The 19185-nt window shown below is 44.6% G+C and overlaps 1 protein-coding gene across 5 annotated transcripts in view; it reads left to right on the top strand.

Annotated features, from left to right (window-relative positions):
• The window catches only part of KLHL24 (kelch like family member 24), a 96257-nt gene extending 78145 nt beyond the window's left edge, over positions 1 to 18112 (top strand). For 4 of the 5 annotated variants that reach the window (XM_073581261.1, XM_073581259.1, XM_073581262.1 and 1 more), the window contains exons 7-8: positions 10338 to 10373; positions 12017 to 18112. In XM_073581261.1, coding sequence (XP_073437362.1) covers positions 10338 to 10373; positions 12017 to 12217 — 237 coding nt within the window. In that variant the 3' untranslated portion in view covers positions 12218 to 18112. The remainder of the gene's footprint in view (positions 1 to 10337; positions 10374 to 12016) is intronic. The other variant, XM_073581263.1, reaches the window with a different exon arrangement.
• Positions 18113 to 19185: the final 1073 nt, after the last annotated feature.

Genomic DNA, 19185 nt, shown 5'->3' with positions numbered 1-19185 from the left:
TCTGCCCCCCCACCCCTGAATATAGGGTTCACTCCCCCCACCCCTGGATATAGGGGTCTCTGCCCTCCCTGGAAATAGGGGTCTGCGGACCCCACCCCTGGATATAGGAGTATGTTCCCCTGCACCCCTGAATATAGGGTTCTCTCCCCCCACCCCTGGATATAGGGGTCTCTGCCCTCCCACCCCTCCCCGGAAATAGGGGTCTGTGGCACCCACCCCTGGATATAGGAGTATCTACCCCCCACCCCTAGATATAGGGGTCTCTGCCCCCCCTGCGGGTATAGGGATCTCTGCCCCTTAGGATAAAGTGTTCCTGCCCCCCTGCCTGATATAGGGGTTCCTTCCACCCCCTGCTAGATATAAAGTCTTTGCCCACTCAGGATATAGCAGGATATAGGGGTCCCAGCTGTCTTTCGTAGAACAAGGGTCTCTTTTGTCCCCCTAGGGTATGGGGTCTCCCCCAGGACATGGGGGTCCCTGATAAAAGTAACCAGTGGCTTTCCTTCCTTAGACTTGGTACAATGGCTCCTGCACCGTCAGATAGGGCGTCCTGACTTCTGGTCCCATATTGTGGGATTGTAAACATTGAAGAGGAGGAGGCATAGACCGGCGATGCCAGCACTGTGGGTGGAGATGCCCATGGAGGTGAATATGGAGGGCTGGGCACATCCAGCAAGTGGAGTTTGACAACAGGATGACTGGTGGTGGATCGCGGTGAGGATGGTGCCAGGATCCATGCAGTGGGCAGTATATTGTGAAGACCTACAGACTATGGATGACCGGGCATGCTGGGACTTGTAGTATTCCGGCGGCTTCAAAGCCACAGGCTGAGACTGACATAGAGGATGACCGCACATAGAGTTAAAGCATTCCCCCGCAGAGACACTAACAGACTACTTTCCTTAACCTGCCGCCGTCCACGTCCACCGTCTACTGCGAGTCCGACTACTGCCTCCCAGTCCCACATGGCACACCGCAGCATGCTGCTCTCTCTGCTCCGGAATGAGGAAGTGGAGCAGAGCAGCATGTAACGTCACATGAGGGGGCGGCGCTGAGGCTGCACCATTTGCAGGGGGGGATTGCAGTGCTGGCTTGACCATGGTGCGGGGGGCCTGCCCGGGGGGCCCGGGGGGGCCTGCCCGGGGGGCCCGGCATGCGCTGGGCTTTCATTTAATATAAAGCTGGAGAAGCCTGAATAATATGTAGGGGGCCCTAGTGCGGACCGGGCTGCCAGCATGGTCGGGCCCCCCTAATTATCGGGCCCCATACACTTGTAAGGGCTGTCATGCCCTGATGGCGGCCCTGGATGTGTCCTCTGACAAGGCTGATGTACTGCCTCTGGACCCCATCTGTACACTATATGGCGGCTGCTGCAAAAAGAGCAGTGGTGAAGGGGTTACCTCCAGTGGCTCAGTAATGGTGCCTACGCTGCTGTGCATGCTGACCTGAGGGGGCAGGCTGGGCTGAGACACAGTGGGCAGAGCCACACTCTCTGTCCGGCCCAAGTGTATGGAATGCCTCCCGGACCGCCGGCCTCCAGATATCGCGTCCGCAGGAGGTGGGAGATAGGCACTGAGACCTGAGATCAGGGCCTGAACCCAGTGCTCACCCTCCTGCGCAGCCCTGGCCCACAGCAAGTCCAGCATGGGATCAGCCATCGCTCTCTCTCCTCACCAGACTGCACAATCGAGCACCTTCGGGACCCAAAGGGGAAGAGGAGGATCCCCTCCGCTGCTGCTCTTAAATACGCAGGTATTGACAGAGGAGGAGTTGAAACGGCTCGAACACTCCCCATTGGCCTGTATAAAGGGAGAAACCACTGAAAACCAATAGACAAGGGGGAAGGAGAGTCGTTCCCTAATGCCTCTAGTATGTGAGGGGGGGAGCACCACAGTCAGTGGCACACTCCTTAGGCAGTGCTGTGCCATCCATCAACAGTGTAATGTGTATGGTGGCCTCCCGACTCTCCCTATACAGATCATGTCAGGTAACAGAAGGATCCAGCATGTTGGATTTCCAATGGTCGATCCCTTTTTTCTCATGGAGTTAAACCACTGCCATAGAGACCACAGGAGCCCCTGGCCGAGCCTGTGTTTGGGGGAGATGGCTGTTGGCAATCTAATGTGTATGCGGCCTTTGCATGTTTGAATCCAGCAAGTTTTGTGGATCCGTGGTTCCTAGATATTTTCAGGATTCTTGGTTATCACGTTTTCTAAGTCTAATAAATAACTGCGCTCACACAAGACCTCCCTCCGCCATATAAAGTTTGATCAATGAAGAGACTAGTACATAAATAATAGATGTTTTATTGCCCCTTCCTGCTGTATACTCTATAGGACGCATGTAGCTCCACACAAACCCAGTTATCAAAAGCTTCCATTGAACATTTTGCACATAATGGGTGAACACTTATTCCACAGGCACCGATTTTCCCTGCAATTATCGTTTCTTGGGGCTCCAAGCCTCAAATTGAGTTTATGATGGGGAGAAAGGAGGGTCAGATAATTTCTATAATGAAATTGAGATATTTCACTTTCTTGTGGGCTTGTGGCCCAGTATCTCAAAGTCAAGCAGTGTTCGATTTTCTCACTTATATTTAACATTCTAGGGCACTAATCTTATTTTCATCCTATTTAACTGCAAGCAATAAAACAGTATACAGTTGTGTGAAAAGGTATTTGCCCCTTTCCTGATTTCCTATTCTTTTGCATAGTTGTTACACTTAAATGTTTCAGATTACCAAACGAATGTAAATATTAGACAAAGATAACACAAATAATCACAAAATGCAGTTTATAAATGAAGGTCTTTATTATTAAGGGAAAAAGAAATCCAAACCTACAGGGCCCTGTGTTAAAAGGTAATTGCCCCCTAAATCTAATAACTGGTTGGGTTATTAAAGCGTTTGCGATAACTGGCAAATGAGTCTTTTATAATTCTGTGGAGGAATTTTGGCCCACTCATCTTTGCAGAATTGTTGTAATTCATCCACATTGGAGGGTTTAAGAGCATGAACCGCCTTTTTAAGGTCACTTGATGGTGTGTTTTGGATCACTGTCCTGCTGTATAACCCAAGTGCACTTCAGCTTGACGTCATGAAGAGATGGCTAGACTTTCTTCTTCAGGATTTATTGGTAGACAACAGAATTCATGGTTCCATTTACCACTGCAAGTCTTCCAGGTCCTGAAGCAGCGAAACAACCCCAGACCATCACACTACCACCATATTTTACTGTTGTTATGATGTTCCTTTTCTGAAATGCTGTGTTAATTCTAGGCCAGATGTAATGGAACATACACTTTCCAAAAAGTTCAACTTTTATTTCGTCAGTCCACGGAGTAGTCTCCCAAAAGTCTTGGGGATCATCAAGATGTTTTCTAACAAAACTGAAAAAACCCTTTATGTTCTTATTACTCAGCAGTGATTTTTGACGTGGATCTCTGCTATGTAGGCCATTTTTACCCAATCTATTCCTTACATTGGAGTGATGAACATTGGCCTTAACTGAGACAAGTGAGACCATCAGTTCTTTGGATGTTGTTGTGGGGTCTTTCTTGATCACTTGGATGAGTCATCGCTACTCTCTTGGGGTAATTTTGGTTAGCAGTCTACTCCTAGGAAGGTTCACCACTGTTCCATATTTTCTCTATTTGTGGATAATGGCTCTCAATCTGGTTCGCTGCAGTCCCAAAGCTTTAGAAATGGCCTTATAACCTTTTCCAGACTGATAGATCTGAATTACTTTGTTTCTCATTTAGTCCATAATTTATTTGGATCGCGGCATGATGTCTGGCTTTTCAGGAACTTTTGGTCTACTTCACTTTGTCAGGCTGGTTCTATTTAAGAGATTTCTTGATTTGAGAACAGGTGTGGCAGTAATCACTCAGGCCTGGGTGTGGCTTAGGAATTTAAACTCAGCTTTCCAAAGTTGCGATAAACCACAGTTAATTTATGTTTTTAAGGAGGAGGGGGCAATCACTTTTTCACACAGGGCCCCTGTAGGTTTGGATTTATTTTTCCTTTAATAATAAATACCTTCATATGAAACATTTAAGTGTGACAAACATGCAAAAGAATAGTAAATCAGGAAAGGGCAAACACTTTTTACACAACTATATAAGTGTAATGCACAAGACCAGATCAATCACAGATACTTACGGTAGATACTTTGTATTTGCTTTTTCCTCCAGCTGATGGTGGTTGTGAATAAGGCTATGTGCACACGTTGAGTAAAATTTCTGCATCATTTTTCAGCTCTTGGCAGGAAAAATGCAGCTGAAAAAAAGTACGGTTTTGCCCTGCGTTTTTGACTGATTTGAGTGACGTCAATGGTGAAACATGCAGACAAAAACGCACAGAGAATTGACATGCTGCAGATTATTTTCTGCACCAAATCTGCAATCAAAAATACTCAATGTGTGCATGACACTTCAGGTTTGTCATTCACTTTTCTGGCATCAGGATTGTTTCAGGTTTATCTAGAGAATCTGCAAGGAAAAAACGCATCAAGTTTGCAATGTGTGCACATAGCCTAAGGGTATAATGTGGTGCTAGAGAAGGAGGGTTCTGTGTGTTATATACAAGGAGAGGCGCTCATCATATTTTATAAAACTGTGGTTTTCACACTTTAATGTGGATTTCTAATTCTTTTGAACAATAAATCTTCGTGGCTTTCCTTCAGGATAATAATAGAGGCTTGAATGTCTTTTGGGACGATTCCACTTCTAAATTGATATTGCTGTTGGGGCCCAAACACAAAAGCCCCCATTGTCAGCCACCTCCCAGCTTATACACCCCCTCTTGCGCCATCATTCATGCTTTTGTAAGAATGACACTCGGCGTTCTGCAGCAGAATTTATTTTTCCAGTATTTCCAAAGTTTTTGCATTCATCACAGTAACACTTATGAAGAGTCGGGAAAGTGCATGTCAGGTCACTGCGACGGGTGCTCTGTTCAAAGAATATGTACACTTGTTTCTGCATCAAAAACGTGTCTCTTGGCAGAAAAAGCCGCTGCATTGAAAAGAAAATGAAGCAATTTTTTTGCATTCACTGGAATAGGTGAAAAATGCTGAAGAAATGGACATGTCTCAGATTTGAAACTGCTTAAAATCTGCAAGAAAAAAAAAAGCAACATGTGCAGGAGATTTCAGAAATATCATTCACTTTGCTGGGATACACTGGGTGAATAATGCAGCGGTGATGTGTTGTTATTACACTTTTCCTAATAAGCCTAAACACAAGGAAGGCAAAGTTGTGAGCTTTTTGTTTCTTTTATCTCTGACAACGGTGGCGGCAATGGTCCATGAAGTGCTGTGAGGTTCCTTATAGTGGTTGCTGATGATTATTCTTACTCGTGTTCATCATAATAAATCAACATTTTCTTTGTATGCTGCTCACTCTCCTTGCTCTACTACTAGAGTAGAATCATCTATAAACACATAAAACTATCCCTAGGTAAAGAGGAGGATCAGACGAGCCTGTCACTGCTCCTAGAACGGTTCTTAAAATATTTTGTTTGACTAGATAACCATCTCCTTAATATTGGAGTGAATTGCTGCAGCCTGTTCCATATTGTATGGGCCTCCATTCCTCCCATTTGCAGAACTAGCCGATTCTTAGGACTATAACAGTATATCACAAGTCCAAAATCTTCATCTGTCTCCTCCGGACCTCCATGGTAGGGGGCGTAATATATTTTACATACAGAAAGAGTAGAGCTGTCGATGCAAGCAGCTCAGAACGCGCTATAAAAATCAGACTCCTAATTATAGTGGATGCACCTGGGCCCTGGAGCTTTGGAAGATATAGGTTGGGCAATATGAGAAGACCAGTTCTCTTAAAGACCCGTGGTAGGTGGTTGGCGATTTTGAAACCATCATTGATTGTGGATACTTCACACTAGACCTTGGAAATCAAGGTCCCAGAGTCTGGAGGAAGAGTGGAGAGGAACACAATCCAAGCTGCTTTAGGTCTAGTGTGAAGTTTCCACAATCAGTGATGGTTTGGGGAGCCATGTCATCTGCTGGTGTAGGTCCACTGTGTTTTATCAAGACCAAAGTCAGCGCAGCCGTCTACCAGGAAATTTTAGAGCTCTTCATGCTTCTCTCTACCAACCTTTTTGGAGATGGAAATTTCATTCTCCAGCAGGACTTGGTACCTGTCACACTGCCAAAAGTACCAATACCTGGTTTAAAAACAACAGTATCCCTGTGCTTGATTGGCCAGAAAACTCACGTGACCTTAACCTGTCAAGAGGAAGATGAGAGACAACAGACCCCACAATGCAGACGTGCTGAATGCTGCTATCAAAGCAACCTGGGCTTCTATAACACCTCAGCAGTGCCACAGGCTGATCGCCTCCATGCCACACCGCATTGATGAAGTAATTGATGCCAAAGGATCCCTGACCAAGTATTGAGTGTGGGTCACCCTCCCAAGGCAGTGGGGTACTCAGTACCGGGCCGGTCTCTCAGAGGGGAATGTCACAGCAGCGGTGACCCAGTCCATGGCCCTGGGCGCCCATGTAAAAGGGGGTAGAGTGGTGGAATAAAGTTTATGAGTGATTCGTGACGCCACCTGTGGTATTCGGCAATGAAGATGTTAAGCCGACGCTGCAGACAGATCCTCTGGGACAGATGGTGTGGTGCAGCAATGATGGTGTAGCCCTCCACAGGCAGGGCTGTAGTCCCAGGGCAGTGTAGATCGGTGTTGGGGAAGAGGGTGCAGTGTCTGGCACAGAGATGTAGCAGTGCTGGAGAAGTTGCAGAAAGAAGGCAAGGACACAGCAGAATGTAGTTTCTTTACCTTTACTTTGTAAGTGCAGTCCAGGGTCCAGATTACAGATGGCAGAGGAGCTGATTAGCCTGGAAGCAACTTAGGAATCTCTCTATCAGATGGGTTGTGTAGTCTCCTCTCTAGCGCTTGAGGTACATGTTACACTGACGTTCCTCCTTCTTCTTCCATTTTGGATCTACCTCGTATGGCAGACAGCTGTAGCCTTCTATCTCCTTTGGCTCACACGTCGCTGTTGTGCCTCCGAGTTTTAGAAGGGAATAGAGCATTAACAGCTTCCTATTCCTCTGGTTTCTGTTGCAGGACCGTCAGTATCCATACAACCTTGGAGATCATGCGCTCCAGCTGGGAATGAGCTCTCAACTCTGCTCAGTCCCCCAGCTTCTCTCTCCACGTCTACACACTTCAGCCTCCTCACACTAACTCACTAATTTCCCTTCCTGGCCCTCAGAGAGCACTCCTCCCCAAATTCTGGTTCAGAGCTCCCTCTGCTGGCCCGGAGTGGGAACTGTGTTGCATTTTATGGTTAACAGCTAGAGAGACCCTTTATTGCTTCCAAGCCTGACATCACCCTCCCTGGAGGAAGGCAATGCCACTGTGGCGGCCAAACTCCTGGGGGCGCCACAAGTGCATTTACTGAACATACATTTCAGTAGGCCAACATTTTAGATTTTAAAATCATTTTTCAAGCTGTGATATAAAGTATTCTAATTTACTGAGATAATGACTTTTGGGTTTTGTAAGCCATAATCATCAACATTAGCAGAAATGAACACTTGAAATAGATCACTCTGTAATGACTATATAATATAGGAGTTTCACTTTTTGTATTCAAGAACTGAAATAAATCAACTTTTTGATGATATTCTAATTTTGTGAGATGCCCCTGTATCATAATATTTCCCATCTTCAGCCACCTTCACACTTCAGTGTTTTGGATCATTTTTAATAAAACAAAACCAGGAGTTGAGCCAACAGAGAGAAACTACAGGCAGTTCCTGGATTACAAACTAGACAGTGTCTGTAGGTTTGTTCATATTTCCAATTAACATCTAGGCATCGGAGATCAATTCATCTTGTAAGGTTGAAGTCAATATATGCGCCGCTACTAGTGATGGGCGAACCTGAACAGTAAAGCTCGGGGTGCGTACGAAACACCTACTGTTCAGGCCTGTCATCTGACAGCATGAGAACCGCAGCTCTCTGACTGGCCGTAATGATCTCATCACCGATCAGAGGTGGTGTTTGCCGCGTTGTCTTGCAGATGACAGTATGGCAAACAAGGGATGTTCAGACCCCCCCATTCAATGGTGTCTGGGTTCAGGTTACTGTTCTGGTACCCGAAACAAACGTTTAACTTTTCGGCCTGACCCAAACTTACAAGGGTTCGCCAATTACCAGCCGCTATGTTATGACGCTCATAAGGTAGCGGCCTGGAGTCATAGCCTATAGTGCAGAAGGTGAAGATGCAGTATGTAACAGTAGAAAGAAGGGGACCAGATGGCAGGCAGCGAGGTGTCCAGAAAGATGTTAGTATTTCTTTTCTTTTTACCAATGCTCACCTCATCAATTACCTTCCAGGCCGCCTCAGTGCCTGACATCTGGTCATCTTCTTTCTGCTGTTGTGTACCAGTTCTCAGGATTCTTCACTATAGGCCAAGACCTTAGGATGTGGCCAACATTTATTGACCTCCGAGGCCTGGACGCGACTGGAAGTCCAGGCCTATAGTGAAGTAACCAGAGATTTGGCACTCAACAGTAGAAATAAGAGGACAGAATAGCGGATAATGAGCAGCAGAGCGGCAGAAAGGTGAGCGATAAGTTGAAAAATGAATTTTTGTTTTTTTTTGACATTTGTAACTATGAAATCCAAAGTTGCACATTTTGGCGCAGTTTGGCACTTAAGTTTATGGCTTTATCAGGGGCAGTTCGGATCCGATTTTCAGGACTCTATACAGAAGCCCCCAATAAAGTCATCAGTGGACCCTGAGACTTGGTGTTGCCAAACATGTTCAATAATGCCAAGTGACAAATCTTTCTGGGAATGTTTTTCCAATGAGAAATCATTTGTTCTATGAAATCGCTTTTATCCAACTAATGGACAAAGTAGTCAAACATGGCCAACTTAATTTCAGACAATGACGGTCTGTCTTAAATTTAACCCAACGAATACTTGAAATCATCCATTCACTTCAAATTTATGCTAATGTGTTTAGGTACATTTAAGACCACCATACACCTTAAATGTTGTTGTCCAAATGGTAGTTCGTTGGCAGCCATGTCGTCCGTGTCTCCTGTACATGGGGTCACTTGCTCGACCAAGGCTCCTCTATTCTCTATGAGAGAGCAGTCCGAAAGCAGACATGCCTGATTGACATCTCACCTGACAATCAATTGCTCGGGACCTTCATGCACATTAGACTGTCTGCGGGTTTGGTTTTTACTCTATTGTGTCTCGGGACCTTTACTATAGGAGTGCATTTTATACTAATAGGTATCTCATGTACCCACTAATCTCCACTGTCTGTGCATAACCAGATCACTCGGTAATAACATGTACCCACAAAACTTGAGACCATGGCGCTTAAAGGGAACCTGTCACCCCCCAGGCGTTTTTAAGTAAAAGAGCTACCTTGTGCAGCACTAATGCTGCATTCTGTCAAGGTGGCTCTATTCCTTAGCTTCCGTTCCACCGCAGAAATAATCGTTTATAAAATTGTTCAAAAATACCTGAATTTTGACAGGGGGGCAGGTCTTTCCCCCTCTGACAGACGCCTCGCATCCATCAGTCATTCTGTATTTGGCGTCGCCTCCTCAGTTTTCTTTTGAAATGCTGGAGGCTGCGCTGTACTATAGTTTTGTGGGCATGTGCAGTTAGCGCTGCCCGACGTGCCCGTTCTCTCATATCACATCCTGGCCTTCATATCGCGCGGCCAGAGATCCCGCCCCGCAGTCGCTTATGATTTATTCACACTGCGGGGCTGGGAATCTTTTGCATGCGCAGTAGTTCTCTGAGGCTCTCATGCCCAAGATTCCCAGCCCTGCAGTGTGAATAGATCATAAGCGGGGCGGGATCTGTGGCCGGTGGTCGCGCGATATGAAGGCCAGGATGTGATCTGAGAGAATGGGCACGTCGGGCAGCGCTAACTGCGCATGCCCACGAAATTATAGCACAGCGCAGGCGCCAGCATTTCAAAAGAAAACTGAGGAGGCGGCGCCAAATACGAAATGACTGATGGATGCGAGGCGTCTGTCAGAGGGGGAAAAACCTTCCCCCCTGTCAAAATTCAGATATTTTTGAAAAATTTTATAAACTATTATTTCTGCTGTGGAACGGAAGCTAAGTAACAGCCACCTTGACAGAATGCAGCATTAGTGCTGCACAAGGTGGCTCTTTTACTTAAAAACGCCTGGGGGGGTGACAGGTTCCCTTTAATTTCCTGCATTGCTATAGTTTATAACCTATGTTTTTTTGTTGTCCTGTGTTGCGCAGATATTTATGTGGCCCTTCCCTGAATGTGTCTAATTTTCATGTCCTTTAGGTGGTAGGGCCTTCTGAATTGAACACAGTTCTCAAGGTGAGATTTCACCAGTCATGTAAAATAACTTCACTTTTTAATCCCTCTTATCACTATATATTTCTTATAATATTTTAGTAGCACTGGTGTACACTACATGGACAACAGTATTGGGACATGTCCACATTACACCTTTAGGGGCTCTTATGACCTCCCATTCTAAATCCATAGGCATTAATATGGAGATGGTTCCCTTTTGCAGCGATAAGAACCTCCACTCTTGTGGAAAGGCTTTCTACAAGATATTGAAGGTTTCTGTGAGAATGTTTTCTCATTCATTTAGATGAACATTTTTGAAGTCAGACACTGATGTTGGAAGAGATGACCTGGCTCACAAATGTCCATTGTAGGTCATCCCAAACATGGGGTGGAAGTCAAACCTCTGTGCAGCTGGTCAGATTCTTCTACACGAAACGCCACCAACATGTTTTTATGATCCTTGCTTTGTGCACTGGAACACATGGGAATCAGAAAACGGTCTTCCCCAAACTTTTCCCACAAAGTTGGAAGGATACAATGGTCAAAAATGTCTTGTTATACTGAAGCGTTAAGATTTTCCTTCAGTGGAACTAAGGGGCTTAGGACAATCCCTGAAAAACTGCTCTAAAGCATTATCGCTCCTCCACCAAACCTTATAGTTGACATAATGCAGTCAGGCCGGTAACGTTCTCCTGATATTCACCAAACCAAGGCTCGTCCATCAGATGCCAGATAGAGAAGTGTGATCACAGAACACGTTTCCACTATTCCAGAGTTCAGTTGTGGTTGCTTTACACCACTCCATCTGACGGTTGGCATTGTGCTTGGTGATGTAAGACTTGCATGCAACTGCTAGGCCATGGAAATTCAAGCCGTGATGTTTTTATTTTGTGATGATCTTAATAGCAGGGAAGGTTTGGACTCTGCCATTAAGGAGTCAACAGAGCATTGGTGACGTTTATGCCTTCTGCATCTCAGCTCTCGGTGACCCCGCTCTGTAACTTTACGTAGTATCCACTTTGAGGCTGAGTTGCTGCTGTTTCTTCCACTTGTTAATAATACCACTGACAGGTAATGGGGTAATATTTAGAAGGCGAAAAAATGTCATGAACTGGCTTGGTACATCCTATTACAGCAGGGTTCCCCAACTCCAGTCCTCAAGGCCCACCAACAGGTCATGTTTTCAGGATTTCCGCCCAGGTGATAATTGCATCACCTGTACAATACAAGGGAGATCCTGAAAACATGATCTGTTGGTGGGCCTTGATGACTGCAGTTGGGGAACCCTGTATTACAGGACCACGCGGGTATCAGTGAGGTCTTCACCACCAGCCGTTCTGTCACACGTAGTAAAGGCCGACGACATGGCGCGGGGCTGGATTTTTTACACATGTGGAAACGAGAATGAATAAAAAAAAAGCTGAATTTAATGATGAAGATGCATGTCCCAATACTTCTATCCACATAGTGCATGTAGATTTTCTATGGCACCATACAGAGTTAGCAGTAAGGGCACTGTGTATAATAAGTCATGTTCTTCTGTATACTCTCCTTAGTGTTTATGTACATGGGAATGTCTCCACTCTCCGCTAGCATCGTACTGATCCACGGGTATGTTACTGTATTGGCAGGGTACAGCTTACACTATTCATGTCTTCTTCTAGGAGAACTGCGGTATGTCTGTCTGCAATGGGAAAATCTTCATTCTTGGTGGACGAGGTGAAAGCGGAGAAGCGACCGACACCATCTTGTGTTATGACCCGGCTACCAGCATCATCACAGGAGTAGCAGCTATGCCCCGACCGGTCTCTTACCATGGCTGTGTGACCATTCACAGATACAACGACAAGCCCTTCAAAATGTGACCCCCTCCCGAACTCTGGAGGAGAAGAGACAGGAACATCGTAATGAACACTATCCGGAGACTGTCCATTTATTCAGGACATGGTTTTAGGGAATCTGTCATTGACAATGTTTGTGACCCCGTCATGAGTTCTACAATGCAGCACAAAAGGGACCATGTGATTCCTTGTCCAACTTTGGGTTGTCTGTCACCTGACACAAGGGAAGCTGAGGCCTACAAAAAAAAAACATGGCGCAAGAAGATAATGGTAGTCGTCACTAGAACACATAGGGATACAAACACTCAATGATAGATCGCCTTTTTGATATCCTACTAAGTACGCCAAATAGGTTTTGTGCGGCCGTTGCCTGGTTATTTATAGCCTTGGCGAAAGGACTGTCTGTATTTTTGTTAATACACTTTTCTATGCACTTTTCTATATGTGTATGTGTTCTAGATTCTGAGTGTATTTAATACATGGATTGCATGGAAGCATTTTGTGATTTCGGAGTTATGGAGACAGTAGATGTGTGCTCCCCTATGGTATCCCCTATGGTATCACTGACTTTCCCAATTAGTGGAATAAACTGTATTTTCATGTGCAATTAGGATTCAATGTGTCGGTAAAATGGCGATAGTGTAAATTCTTCTTTTCCAAAAAGATATTCTGCCCAGAACACTAATAATAATGACATCGGGAACCCTGATGCAGCGGTTTGTGGGTACTATGACTATGATTTAGTTAGACCAGTTGTCAATGGGATGTGTTCTAGTATTGCTGCTCAGCTCCATTTATTTATGTAAGGATGGACCAGCTGCAGTACTTGGCACAGTCTATGGATTAAAGTGACGCTGTTTCCAGGAAAAAAAACCCAGACCTTTCTACTTATCCTGCACAACCTGCTGTCCGTCAGATAAGTTAAGGGTAACTTGGTTAATGCATCCCTGTCCATTAAATGGGTGCTCCCTAGATACTCCAGCATCGCCGCCTAAACAAAGTGCACATCGTCTATTGATTGCTCTTTTACTGTTCAGCAACCTATAATGTAATGCTGTAGAAGATCCAGTAGGGTCAGTCCATATTTCTGCAGAGGTCTATGAGCTGTCAGTCTCAGGAACAGTTATTCGTTTCAGTTTGTATCTTTGAGAAACAAAAGGTTTCTAAGCTTCAGGGGTCGTTGTTCTGTAGCCGTGTAACGCTTACGTCTGTTCCGGTCTTACTGCTAGCAAATATGGAATAGATATTGGTGTCATCCAAAGCCTAGTTTGTGTGCCCAAATATATGCGGATGCCTTATTTTCCATCTTTTTTTTCCCGTTTTAGCTAATCACTATCTGAACTACAACCATGACATGTGAACCCTGCTGTAAATGTGTTTTGAAGATTATAGTAACTGCGTCTGTGTTCCTCAGTAGTCTCAACCTTGTGCCCTCTCTCCCATTTACCCTCTTGTAGGTGCAGCTGTGTTCTCCTCATTACCATATTGGCAGTAGCGACCTGCATTCGTATTCTATAGGTGCAGCTGTGCCTTCCCCCAGTATTCACAGCAAAATGTACCTCCAACATACTTGTGCCATGCAATCTGCTGGTAGAGAGCCACATCTGGTTACCATATTACCAATTGTCACATACAGCATCCTATCCAGAGAACTATGTAAGAAGAGATAACACAACTCAGACAATGCACTCTGGAGTTAGCAGTCTGTATCAGCGTCTTCCCTCTTCTAACTGTCTGCCCTTCCTTATCTAGTTGCAGGTGTGATCCAGATTCTCCCCGACTAGTCACAGCAGTGCCTTTTCACTATCCTCCAAGTAATTACATCAACACTTCCTACTCTCCCCCTGGAGTCACAGCAGTGCCTTTTCACTATCCTCCTAGTAATTACATCAACACTTCCTACTCTCCCCCTGGAGTCACAGCAGTGCCTTTTCACTATCCTCCAAGTAATTACAGCAGCACTTCCTACTCTCCCCCTGCAGTCACAACAGTGCCTTTTCACTATCCTCCAAGTACTTACAGCAGCACTTCCTACTCTCCCCCTGGAGTCACAGCAGTGCCTTTTCACTATCCTCCAAGTACTTACAGCAGCACTTCCTACTCTCCCCCTGGAGTCACAGCAGTGCCTTTTCGCTATCCTCCAAGTAAATACAGCAAAACCTCCTACTCTCCCCCTGGAGTCACATCAGTGCCTTTTCACTATCCTCCAAGTAATTACAGCAGCACTTCCTACTCTCCCCCTGGAGTCACATCAGTGCCTTTTCACTCTCCAAGTAATTACAGCAGCACTTCCTACTCTCGCCCTGGAGTCACAGCTGTGCCTTTTCACTATCCTCCAAGTAATTACAGCAAAACCTCCTACTCTCCCCCTGGAGTCACAGCAGTGCATTTTCACTATCCTCCAAGTAATTACAGCAGCACTTCCTACTCTCCCCCAGTAGTCACAGCAGTGCATTTTCACTATCCTCCAAGTAATTACAGCAGCACTTCTTACTCTCCCCCTGGAGTCACAGCAGTGCCTTTTCACTATCCTCCAAGTAATTACAGCAGCACTTCCTACTCTCCCCAGTAGTTGCATCAGAGCCTTCCCCTATTGTTCACAGTAAAACATATACTTAACTTCAGCATGTTAATGTACCAGCCAATTTTCTGGCAGGAAGCAAGTGAGTAGCTACTTACCATCTACGGCATACTGCCCCTTGTTCCAGAATCAATCCATACTAATAGATTTATGTGAAAAGTGAGCACAGTATTCAGTTGTCTGCCACCCCCCTACACTCTGCAGCCCCCCATACGCTGTCTGTGGCTACACTGAAGTGCTATCTGCCGTCCCACCTATTGGTCAAATCCAGTGAGCGCTGCCTCTTTTTCAGGCACAGACGCCTTATAGACAAGCCACTGTGCCTATGGAACAATGAAAGGAACACAGTGCCCACTTGAGCGCTTTACTCTGTTGATTGAGAGGCATCTCATTAGTAGATCTTTGATGTCCACGAAAATCCCTTTAATGTTGAACCCTTGATGGCTACTCATAATAACAAAATTGAATTTTAAAGCATTTCACAGCAGGAAAAAAAATGTTCTCGGCATTGGATCATCTAAATAGATGTACAAAAATATAACCATAATATGTGCCAAGTTTTCATATTTCTAAGTATGCCATAACATACTTAAAGGGTTGCTCTCATCTTTTATTTTCTGGAGCGCATTGCTCCCCATCCTATCAGCTTCCTGCTTTGCTAGGGGCGGTGTGCTCCAGATTGATTGACAGTTTTGTCTCTGCAGCGTCAGAAGAGTGCAGCGGGACTGAAACTGATTCGGCCAGCTTCACAGCAGCGCTATCAAACCGGCCTTCTCAGATAGGCTGCAGAGGTGACAGGTAACCTAGGCAATGAGCAGTAAACAACAGAATTTAAAAAAATTCCTCCATACTTGAGAGGATTTTTACAAAGAAGTAAATTGTAAAGTTGCTTTTTTTAAAGGCACTTTGCAATTTTACTCATTTAATGAGACAACCCCTTTAAATCACATTTTTTGTTTAAACTTCATAAATTCAAATTATATCAATTATTAATTTGTTTTACTGTCTTTTTTTTATTCTGTGTCTAACTATAATTCTGATGTAAGAGTGTAAAACAATATGTTGCTTTGTAGATGTGTTCAGAGATTTTACAGGCATGTGTTATTGTGTGAGTTACCATGTATATGTTATTTTCCTGAGCTTTGCGGCCCTGTAAGGTCTTGTCTTCTAAATCCTGGAACTTGTCATTACAGATGATCCGTCTGTACCTGTTGATTTCTATTACACAAGGTCATGCCTTTTATTCTACGTGACTGATCGGTCACACGTACTGTCATGGAGATACCTGCGGACACTTGATTAGCCTTGCGGTCCTCGTTTGCGATCTCTTTTACTGTAATTGGCATGGTAGAATATCGCTTTCTGAAACTACATTGTAGAGTTTTGTGTGTGGGCAGCAAAAAGCTTTCATTACGTTTAATGGTGTTGATGACTTTACTTGTAGGAGTGCCAATAAGTGTGAATACAGCATGCAATTCACTAACAAGCTGGATGAGAAATCCAATGCTAGAGTGACAAATCAAGCTCTCCATGAGTCCACCAACATCCATCCATCAAGGGCTTTGGAGGAGGAATTTGATGTCCCTACACTCCATGTTGTTCTGAAGTCTCGCACATTTTACTTTCCTAAACATTTTTATCCTATGTTGTCTATAATCTGACACCTGTAAAGACCTGAGGTCCCAAAATGTACCTCACTATGCCTTAAATTTCATACAAAGAGACATGGTGGGTTCTGTAGGAGCTTCTGCTTACAATTCTGCACTACGGGTGATCAAGGCTTGGGAGGACTGAAACGTTGTGACATCATTTATGGGGTTGTCCCACCACGACCACTTATCTTCTATATGCAGGAATGGTAACAACTTACTAATTGCTGCGAGTCTGATTGCCAGGACATTCACCAAACCAGGACTCTGGAGTTTCCCACTTGAATGGTCCCACATGGACACCATGACTCCATTCATTGTCTATGGGACTGATATTGATAGCCGAGTCCTTCCTTACTAGAAGTAGGGACAGTTCTGTAACTGGACGTCTATTAGGAAGTTGTAGACAAAGTAGATTTTTGATATGAGTTTATTCTGTTCCAAAATAAAGTATTTTAATAATTTGAGATCTGCAACAGCAGATACATACAAGATGTGGACAAGATGCCACTGCTGTGCCATGGCTGCCCATGATTGTCGTAGAACGTCATAACTATTCACAAGATCACAGGGACCACTAAACCAAACAGCTGGAGGGCTGCTTCTGTGACTTTGCTTTTACTAGAGCTTTGGGCCCTTTTGAAGCTGATGATTCAGCCCTTGATGTCTTTTCAATAAAAAAGTTTAAAAGTCTAGCCAATAAACTCTGATGCCTGCTGCCATATAACAAGTATATCTTAAAGGAAACCGGTCCCCTTCAAAAATGCTATTTTACTTGTGGATACAGTGGTAATCTGCAGGCAAATAAGGTTTTAATCTGATTATTGCGTGGTACTGGAAGTGTGGGTGAAGGGAGAAAATAAAATGTTATTCTCCCTGTAGCCGCTCACTTCCAGCCATTGGGGTGGTGCAGGGTGCAGTTATTGTCACCTCTCAATATAGATTGATGCGCTGCAATCATTCCCTGGCACATTGATTGACATCCTACTGTACACACATACACTGCGCACACGTTGCAGAGCTTGCTGTCCATATATGCCGGGGAGTGACTACAGCCTCACTCACTGTATAGTGAATGGTTACTGTCACCGCTCCCTGCACCACCCCGATGACTTTTTGAGAGCGGCTGCAGGTAGAGTATATCTTCATTTTCTCCGGCAGCTGGGCTTCCTGTAACTCAGTAAAATAAGATTAAAACCCTATTTACATGTAAATTACCTCTATATCTGCAAGTAAATAGCATTTCTGGAGGTGACAGGTTCCCTTTAAGTGCAATTCTTTTTGCCAGTTTTATTCAATCTTACAGTTTTTACTATTAGTGATATTGTTTAATTTTGTTTCATTTGGATAAAGGGATGATTCTGCGTGCCTGTGTTTTGTATGGTATGTATAAATCTGGGGATGTCTTTCTTGTTAAAAGGGAACGTGTGGTAATTGGTAGCGCATATGTGGACTTTACGTCATGAGGATATCCTTCCGCAAATCAGGTTACATATTGATTGAAACGTACAGTAAAACCTGGAAAGACAAGAGTGTGGAGCACTATGCAATTACCAGGCAGCCCGGTGCCTTCTTTTTTTTGTACAGTACCATTTTTGTGTATGTTTCTTGAATATGTTCTGCTGTATGTCTAATATGACAATGATAATATTGTTACTTATGTCTGATCTTAATAAAGATTGAAAAATAGATTATGGTGATTTAATGTTATAAAGTATTGTAAAATATTGAGGCTGCAGCTCTTCGAGTACTTACTCGGAACCAGGGCTGCCGCTAGGAATTTCAGGGCCCCCTTGAGACTCCACCCAGGCTCCACCGCAGCCTTGCCTTCACCCCTCGACTGTCCCAGTTCCACCGCTCTATCTTTGAAAAACTCCACTTCTCACCAATCACACATTAACAGTTCCCATCACCAGATCACACATATAGCCAGCAGCTTTTGTTTTTGCCAAAAGATTTTTTAATCTGCCACCACGACAAGGTAGACACTCTTGGCCGGGCCCTACTCTACTCTAACCTATTAAATATTTGTTAAAATATGCAAAACAATTTATATTTTTATTTTTACATTTTTAAAATGACCAGTAATATCACATAGAAGGAACAAATTCCACCGCACCATGACCAGACACCATATTACCACCAAATAGTGACATATAATACCACATACAAGGAAAAAATACCACCACACCATGTCCAGACCACATAATTACCACCACAGTGACCGAACAATATCACATACAAGGGACAAATATCACACCGCACCATATCCAGATCACATATTACCACCACATGGTGACCAATAATACCACATACAAGGAACAAATACCAACACATGACCAGACCATATATTACCACCACACAGTGACCAAATAATAGCATTCACTACTAAGACGGCTAGAATGTATGGGCTATAGTCAGGACCTGCCGGGAGTCCATACATTTTAGCTACAGCCGAGCAGGAACTGTGCAGCCAATTAGGTAGACAGCCCTACACAGCTCCAAAAAGGCTCCCGGGCCCCAGCGCCGACGTGTGCGCCGCAGTATTTAAGTGCACGATGGGGCCTGATCAGCAGAAGCACAAGAGTGGGGCCTCAGACCTGCGGCCCCTCTGTGTACTGCTGCTGACCGGGCCCCATACAGCAGTAAGGGCAGTAATGCCCTGATGACGGCCCTGCCCGGCATTATGGATAAGCGGACCCAAACTTTTGAGTCTGAAAATTCTCACTCTGGCTACCACAATTATTATTATTATTTATATA

Source organism: Dendrobates tinctorius, unplaced genomic scaffold, assembly GCF_039654945.1.
Source record: "Dendrobates tinctorius isolate UK_male_01 unplaced genomic scaffold, ASM3965494v1 ptg000069l, whole genome shotgun sequence".
In the NCBI taxonomy this organism is placed as follows: Eukaryota; Metazoa; Chordata; class Amphibia; order Anura; family Dendrobatidae; genus Dendrobates; species Dendrobates tinctorius.
The sequence above is the reverse complement of the archived record's forward strand: the minus strand, read 5'-3'. Positions and strand labels throughout refer to the sequence as shown.